Source organism: Dermacentor silvarum, chromosome 9 (assembly GCF_013339745.2).
Source record: "Dermacentor silvarum isolate Dsil-2018 chromosome 9, BIME_Dsil_1.4, whole genome shotgun sequence".
Lineage (NCBI taxonomy): Eukaryota > Metazoa > Arthropoda > Arachnida > Ixodida > Ixodidae > Dermacentor > Dermacentor silvarum.
In genome coordinates, this window is record NC_051162.1 from 14,525,732 (window position 1) to 14,534,606 (window position 8,875).

General features: G+C 46.1%; 1 protein-coding gene across 1 annotated transcript; it reads right to left on the minus strand.

Moving 5' to 3' along the window:
• Positions 1-4,497: 4,497 nt before the first annotated feature.
• On the minus strand, positions 4,498-8,000 carry LOC125939784 (uncharacterized). Its single transcript, XM_049655215.1, has 3 exons — positions 7,841-8,000; positions 5,875-7,403; positions 4,498-5,629 (listed from the first exon to the last, which is right to left on the minus strand). Exons 1-2 carry the CDS (start codon positions 7,998-8,000, stop codon positions 6,058-6,060), a joined length of 1,506 nt encoding a protein of 501 aa, XP_049511172.1. The 3' UTR covers positions 4,498-5,629; positions 5,875-6,057.
• Between the last annotated feature and the right edge of the window lie 875 nt (positions 8,001-8,875).

Here is an 8,875-nt window from a genome sequence, read left to right on the forward strand (position 1 = left end):
CAGTTGCACGCTCTTTATCGTCAAAATGAACACGCTTCGTGCTTCGTTGCCACCAGCTATTTTTTATTCCATCTACGTAGACGATATACAAATAGGCTTCAAGTCCTGTAACCTTGCAGTGTGCGAGAGACAGGTACAGCAGGGGTTGAACAAAGTGTCTAAGTGGGCAGACGAAAACGGGTTCAAAGTAAACCCCCACAAAAGCTCTTGTGTTCTTTTCACCAGGAAGAAAGGTCTCATTGCAGATCCCACCATCGAAATGTATGGACAACAAATACCTATGAACAAAGAACACAAGTTTTTAGGCATCATACTTGACTCTAAGCTTACTTTCATCCACCACATAAAACACCTCAAGACGAAATGCCTAAAAACAATGAACTTACTGAAAATTTTATCTCACACATCCTGGGGTAGTGACAGGAAGTGTTTAATGAATCTTTACAAGAGTCTCATTTCATCACGACTGGACTACGGTAGCGCGGTATATCACTCTGCCGCCCCTAGTGCGCTGAAGATGCTGGATCCCGTCCACCATCAAGGTATCCGCCTGGCCACTGGCGCTTTCAGAACAAGTCCCATTGAAAGTTTATACGTCGAATCAAATGAGTGGTCACTCCATCTGCAGAGAACATACACCAGCCTCACATATTTCCTTAAAGTCCGCTCTAATCATCAGCATCCATGTTTTAATACCGTTAACGATATGACGTGTGCTACACTTTTTGGTAATCGTCCCTCTATAAGACAGCCTTTCTCACTGCGTGTCAGGGAGCTTAGCGAAGAAATGGATATCCCACTCCACGAACATCGCTTAATGCCTTCAGCCAAGCTGTTACCACCTTGGGAGTGGCAGGTGGTAGCATGTGATATGTCCTTTGTAGAGGTTACAAAGCACGCTTCAGAGGTTGAAATCCGAATGCATTTCCTAGAATTACAGTCCAAGTACCCGTGCACAGAATTTTACACAGACGCTTCTAAATCACATGCCGGAGTATCCTATGCAGCCGTCGGCCCGTCCTTCTCGGAATCCGGCGTGCTTCACCAAGAAACAAGTATCTTTACGGCTGAGGCCTACGCAATATTGTCAGCTGTAAAGCATATAAAGAAATCAAAACTTCAAAAAACTATTATATTTACAGACTCTCAAAGCGTCGTAAAAGCCTTGAAGTCACCCTGTAAACAGAAAAACCCCATTCTCATTGAGCTCTATTCTGTTCTTTGTAGAGCATACGCAACTAACCAACATGTAATTATATGCTGGGTGCCTGGGCATCGAGGCATCGAGGGCAATGTTCTTGCCGACCAAATGGCCACATCAGTCACAACACCCGCTATTAACCCTACAGCTGCTGTTCCTGCAACAGATTTGAAACCTTTCTTGCGAAAGAAACTGCGAAGCCACTGGCAACGCTTGTGGGACGCAGAAACAAGTAATAAGCTTCATTTGATTAAGCCACAGTTAGGTTTCTGGCCCTCGTACAACTAAAACACGACGAACTGATGTCCTATTCTGTCGTCTCAGAATAGGACACACCTACGGCACCCACAATTTTCTATTGAATGGTCATGATCCTCCAACCTGTGGTAGATGTGGCGACAGGCTCACCGTCCTCCACGTCCTCCTGGAGTGTCGGGAAGCCGAAAGAGAAAGAAAGAAACACTTTCCTCTAGCATATCGCTATTGTGTCCCTCTGCATCCCGCCATGTTTCTTGGTAAAGAACCGCTCTTTAACACCAAAGCAGTCCTCGCATACTTGAAAGATGTTGTGCTACATGTTATTAGCCCAGTAAGTTCGTAGCGCGTCCTCTCTCAAGAGAATGTTGCTGTGATAGTTTTTTTTATAGCACATGCCTACAAGCTCTTGTGTCTCAAGGGCTCTGTTTAGGCACTTGTGCTTCTGGCCAATTCCTGCATCTGTAATATTTTTGTAAGTCATATCATTCTTTTGCAATGTATATTCATGTCTATAGTACACATCATTAGTCATTGCCATAATCTTATTACGTATAGATTTTACGCTCTTTACAGCGACTGTTTTTAGGCCCCTTTACAGCCATGCCACATCGAATGTTCATGTAATTGACTATTCATATACCAGAAACAAGTCATCACCATCGTCTTGGCGCTCTTTGGCCACATCTGGCCCTTGCGCCAATAAACCACAATAATCATCATCATCATCAACCAACGCTTAGGAAATTTCCACGTGCTCATTTATACAGGGTGTCGCAACTATCATGCACCAAGATTTTAAAATATGCAAATGCCATGTACAACAAGGTAATTTTGTAAAATGCGCCCGAAAAGTGAACTGTACATGGAGAGAGAGTTTTACCATTTTACAGACCTTTTCTACTTCATGTGAAATATAACTTAAAAAATGTGTGTTCTGGCCTACCACTCAGCTTGCCTATTCAGCTAACACGTGCAAAACAGAATCGGCCACGTGACCCTTGCACGTGCTAGCTAACTGCTAGAAACAGTGCTACAGCTCTCATCAGCATGGTTAAGAAACGAAAAAGAAAAAAAATGAAGAGAAAAGCAGGTAGAATATTACATTTAGGTACTGGCTTGCGGGTGCGAAGCCGAGTGGGCGCAAAACTTAGTGAAACACGGGACACGTGAAAACTGACCTGCTGCACAAATACACGAGGTCAGAGAAATGTAAAATGACAGGACGCAACACACAATGCAAAATTCCTCAAAACGCTAATTGCCTCAATTATAGGTAAAAATACCACGTGCGCAACAATACCACGTGCCAAACCCCACGCTTGCCAACAGAAGGGCATAAAAACATCAAAATTTGCCAAGCACGGATAATTATCCAGCAGTGAAAATCAAATAATTTCAAGATTTCCTCACACTAGCTTGCGGCGTGGTAGAAGTGCACACATCGCACCACGCATTTAGTTCTACGGAAGATCTCTTTCCGCGGCTATAACGTTCTACGACATTTTGTAGTTCTACTTACCAACAGTATGGTGGCTAGAGGGGGGAAGTGTGACGGGCGAGAGCGGAGGACTGCACGAATTCACAATGAAAGATGGCGGTCACACCAGACGGCGCTACCTGCACCATAGGTGCTTGCGGCGGTGTTTGCCTGCTTTGCGTGTGGCCGCTAAACATCAGTTGCACTTGTATCAAACAATCGCTTACACTTCGCGCCCATGCTTTTCAAAGCGCTGCATGTTCATTTCGATAAGAAAAATGTGTTGCAAGTTCTGAATGGTGTTAAACAATAAAAAAGAAAACGCTAAATGTTCTTAGACGGAAGTGGCGAGCCGCAAGGACAAGCGCCTGCCCAGTGTCGTTCTTATCCGCACTGCCTTCTTTTTACGCTGCTTTTACGATGTTTAGTCTGCTTCAGCTGAACTAAACCACTTGTTCGGATGCGTAGCTAAACTGACTTTAGAGTGTTTTCCTGTTGGTGAAAGGTAAACTGTTTACAATAGTTCATAGCGAGTATACTGGCTGCAGCGTGCTTTTTCTTTCTCCCCCCGCCAACCTACATTTTCCCGTACTTGTAAGGGGTTCCCTTCAGCGTAAAATGTTCAAATCATACGCATTTTCCGGCTCCTTTCCCTTGAGAAACTTGGAGTGGAGACGGGATGCTGCAGCTGGAGGCTCTTTGATACATTGAACACTTCTTTTTTTAATCTTAGCGATCGTTCTATCTACACAATGACCAATCATTTCTCTTACGGCTTTAGGTGCAAATAAGTACACGCAAGAGAAATGGTAAAACATATTTATTTATGACACATTTGTTATCACATTAAGAAGTCAAACTACTGGCACCTCCTCAACTTCAAGTGTTTTTGTCGCTCCCTTTGGACACTCCTATCTTTGTTTAAAGATTTTGTCCAAAAGTGCATGCGCGTGAGCAGAAAAAACTGGACTACTTTAGCGGTCAGTTCTTTGCTGTGAATTTCGCAGCCCACTCTACACAGCTTGACCCCTGCCAAGAACTGCATGAAATCGTGCATACTGAACGAATGCAATTTTTCTACAGAAAAAAACAAAGTGAATGCATCTTCCAAGGTTTTCACCAGTTTCGCAAGACTCTCACAAGGGTACAGCAATCCTCCTCTGTCAAATGCACTCACTAACTCGCTGTCCGGTTCGACAATGGCTCCTGATTGCTTGGTGGCAAGAGCTGAAAGGCACTCACTGCAAGACCTTTTTTTGCTGAACTTCTTAGCAACATAGCCAGCAACGTAATAAGTGAGACGGCTGTCACTTTTCTGGATAACACAGCTACTATGTTCATCACTTAGACACTGCAGTGTAGACCTAGCCCCGTCAACATTTCCAACTTCTAGCATGTCTTCAATAATGTCACGTATGCCGAAAATGGCATCACTTGTGGCAGGCGATGAAGTGTCAAGCAGAGCTCATATAAGCTCTGCCGGGGAGTTCCCACTCTTGGGTGGCCTGGCAAGATTATAAAACGATAAGCAATTTACAGTCATTAGGAACTGCGCGGGATTTGGATGGTCATTAGTACCACAGTACTGCCGAATTATCCCGAAAACATTTTCTAATTTGTCTTGGCTAAGTCTGGCAGTAAGCCTATATCCGAGAGTCTTTGTCAGATATGTAAGAAGTGAAAGTGCACTACACAGGGTAACACGCAACCCTTCCGCGGTGCTCTTACTCACAAATCCACCACCGGCCTTATTTGCTGCTGCTTCCCAGTGATCCATGAATAAAAGGAACGCTTCTATGTCAGCAACTTTATCTGATGATGGCCTGAGCCCATCTCGCGGGCACCTCGACGTCATCACTGCTATTAGTCGGCTCATTCGCTTCACAAACTCCACTGTGGGCACTAGTTTCGAACGAGAAATCTCATCAATGTCCGATGATAACAAAAACATTCCTTTCAAAACTTCATCACTGAAAATTGTGAAGGCCAAGTTAACTTTCATTTTCTCAAAAGAATTGGGCCGAATGTGTGCTCTGGTAATATGTGGCATGGCCTTCAGAGTTAAAGAACTTTTGTCTTTCTCCCATGCTGCCTCAATGTGCTGAACACACACGCGACCATCTTGAGTGGTGAAACCGGTGCTCACAAATGAGTTGCGAACACATTTGACTAAATGAGGGAAGTCGGAGCAGAAGTGAAGCCTTCTGGAGGGATCCACAGGGTGGGTAGCACTGCAAGTGGTCTTGCCTGAGGATGCTGAAATAAAGAAGAAGCAGTCTGCTTTCAAACATCACAGTTTCCTCATCACGAAAAGGGATGGAGGTGTTTGAAACTTAATGAGTATACACTGTTCTGCGAAGACATCGCTGATATTGAGGGAACGCATAGAAATAGGGCCAAAGGAAGTTGTTCACTAAGTGCAAGTCTGATGTATGTATACTGTTTCATGTGTCCCATGCACATTGCAGATATGCTGAACTTGGCACAATAGAACAGATAGTTCAGTTTCATACCGCCGATTCCAAATGACCTCCACATGCTCCGATTCCAGGTTGCTCCATCGCAGGATACAAAGTCGACAAAAAGACCGGCTTGTTCTGACAAGAGGGTGGCCTCTAGAAGAAGCTTTGCCAGCATTTCCGCTTTGATGTTCCCTTTCGATGAAAACACTCCCAATATCTGTGTCCAGTCACCTGCACAATAGCACTCATGTTTTATAGGAAGGCAGCTGCCTGACCTGCTAAGTAGTTTCACATAAAATTGAGACGCTTTCTTGCACTTCACGCATGTACAATTCAGTTCGCTGACTTGGTAATCTTAATCAATGCAACATCTAATAAGGAGCTGATTTGAAGTTCTTCATTAATTTGGAAAAACGTAAGTGCTTTTACCAGTCAACATATCTTGGCACACAACATTGATAAAAATGCTTCCTTACCTTGAAAGGGTTGAAACATCATCACCATCCCATGGTCTGCCGGGGTCGTCCGATCTTCATCCAGGGTGAACTTTCCAAGGTCAACGAAGCCTTCCACTGTCCCTGGAAGTAAGTTAAAATGGAAAACTTGATTGCCTCTGCAGTATAAAAACGGGCTCTATGCCGGGCAAACGTGGTGCATTTTCAGTGATCTGATGCTCGATTGAAGAAATGGTGGTGCTTACCTACTGCGTTGACGCTGAAATGCTCAGCCAACTTAATTTCATCGAAGATGATGCCTCCATGTCTACTAGAGATGTCCATGTCTCTAGTCTTGGTAGCAAGGGCATTGAAAACTGCACTATTGAATCCGAATCCACTCTTGAAACTGCGAGTATAGCGCTGCAGACACGTCCTGCTTGGCAATATAAGAACTTTTTGCTTACGGAGATGCTCGTACAACTTGGGACTACGCATCCGCAGAAGTACACACTCCAAAATCCATTCTTTCTCATACAACATCCCCGATGTTGATTTTCTCGCAGCTGCCTCGAAGCAGGCCTTGACAGCCATTTGTTGCTTTTCAGGCAAACTTTTAATGCGAGCGCCCAACACCTCGTCGGCAATCTGTTGATTTGCCTGACGCATCGCTGCTAGTTCGCGTTCTGCATTCAACAACTTTTTCTGAGCGGTAAGCAAGATGCGACTCGTGTTAGCGAGTTTTTTCCGACGTTTTGACACGCGCCCGTTGCGCCGCTTTCGCGACATTTGATTTTGCACCAGTTTTCTGAGGTACTTGCAGTGTATGCAGGAGCCGCCACTCTCACACACGTAAGTACACTTGGCGGAAAAGCAATTCCCAGCAAAGATTACATACTGTCCTTGCTTTTCCGGTCTGATGCCGCAGCCTCGACACAATGTAAGTGCATGTGTGCTGTCGAGCACCGACTGCCCTTCTTCCTGCGACGAGACGGTACACTGTGAATGCAGTTTTCCCCTCAGGTATACAAAGCAACACAATGAGTTCTGTTGGCAGCTATTAGCTTTGAATTTAACCAGCTTGGGAAGCAAGATGTGGTCAACTTGTTCGCCCTCGAGCTCACAAACGCCGTACACTGCAGAATCATGTTCACCGCGAAACGTTAACTTGTTCCACGTTTCGTCAGGTAGACGGAGGTTCAAGCCCGCATGCTGAACTTCGGCGACGGCGTGGACTGCGTCAGATGTTCCGACCTCAGGAACACTGGGATCTTCCAGCTCCTGCTGCTGCACGAGTACTTCGGGCTGTTGTCTGCTGACTGAGTTAGGCTTTTGCCGTTTTTTGGCAGGTCCGTGCTGCTCACATACATTGCGATCCTTTCTTTTCACGGGTGCTTTTTTGGTAAAGTACTTCGGTGCGTCCGGGAACAACGTAGGCACAGCATCGTCTGACAAACGCGGACGATCACGGGGTATCTCTACAACCTCACCGTTTATAACGTGCCGGTATGTTCTTTCAATGAAACTCTCGTCGAAGTGCCGCTCGCATACGACGCTGTCTCTCGTCAGTTCTTTGTCAGCCCGCTTAATATTACGAGCCCATTGCTCTCGTCTCGAGAGATCCTTCGGGGCTTTAAAGACCGATAACTTCTCTGAGCACGATCGATACCCTGCCTTTACATCCAGGCACGAAGCATGTACTTGAACGACTTGACGGCATGGTCAGCACCATGCGCTGGTTCGCACAACACGTGGCCAAACAAACGACGACGGCGAAGGAAAGACATCCAAACGAGGGAATGGCACAGTGGAGACAGAGAACGGACGAGCCCAAGCACGCGCGGCCGTGGTGAGCACCTATGACTACACCAGCGCCCCTTGCGGCGGCCAGAATTTTCACTGCGTTCCGTGCGCCCCTCTTCCACGGCGAGAATGTGGCGCCCGTCACACTTTCCCCCTGTAGCCACCATACCGACAGCTAGAATCCTGGCAGGTGCTGGTGGCTTACCAGGCTGCCACACGATGTCGACAACGACATCCCGAAATTTTTGTAGCGTGATGGCCGGGTCCCTAAGCAGCTCCATTCCAATTGCTATATCGGCGATCCTCTTCACAGGATACACGTCCCACGTGTCCTCGGTCTCCCATTTCACGAGGACGTGCTTCATGGTGCAGTTTTGAGTTGACACGTACAAAATTACGCTGGCAGAAACTCTGGGGACCTTGCTGGTGGCGTCCATCTTATATGCGCTTTCCATTTAAAAATGACTGGATTGGATTGGATAAACCTAATTTTCGAACAACCGGCGGCAGCTTAAAACCATGATAACTCGAGATTATTTTTTGATACACTGTCGAAGCTGTCTCTGAGGATTGCGGTGTGAACATCACCTATATCTCACTATTTTTTAGCAGAGATTCTTAAAAAGATAGAAATTATAAAGGAAAAATATTTTCAGCAAACACATTTTTATTAGCCAAGCATAGCCAAGCATAACCAAGCAAATGCTTTTTGTACCATCGTACCATCTGCAAGCGCTGGATACTTTGGATTAGTGCAGTTGGTCGAGGTGCTTGCGGTGCGAGAATTCAGTGTTTTGCGGAAGAGATTGTCTGCGGAGATGCCTAAAAGAAAGAGATACAAGGCGTATCTATATGATGCTTTAGTAGGCGTCCCGGCCCGCACGAGATGTAGAAGGAAAGCCGCTGAATCGTCAAGCCAGGTTGTCCCCGACGAAGTCGGCAGTAGTACCGGCGGTTCTGAGAGCGACGAGAACACGCTAGGTCATTTAAGCGAAGAAAGTGCACTCGCTTCTGTAACATTAGCAGCCAGTCCACTCAACCTGTCGAACTCTCACGAAGACGGCTTGCGCGAACGCAGCCTTAACAGCGGTGCATGTTTAGACAGCGAGGACGGTGACGTTGCAAGCACGGAGCCATGTGACTGCAGTTATCGGGACAGCTCATCGACCGCCGACGAGGAAAGCGACCAAGGACCGGAGGAATCTCAACAGGAAGAAAATGAACTGGTTAGTATCTAAGC

Bases quoted from the DNA above. Each gene is read 5' to 3' on its own strand.
- LOC125939784 (XM_049655215.1), bottom strand. From the start codon at position 8,000: ATGAAGCACGTCCTCGTGAAATGGGAGACCGAGGACACGTGGGACGTG. The intron at 7,404-7,840 runs GTAAGCCACCAG...GGGCTGACAAAG, and splicing joins CGACATCGTGTGGCAGCCTG to AACTGACGAGAGACAGCGTC.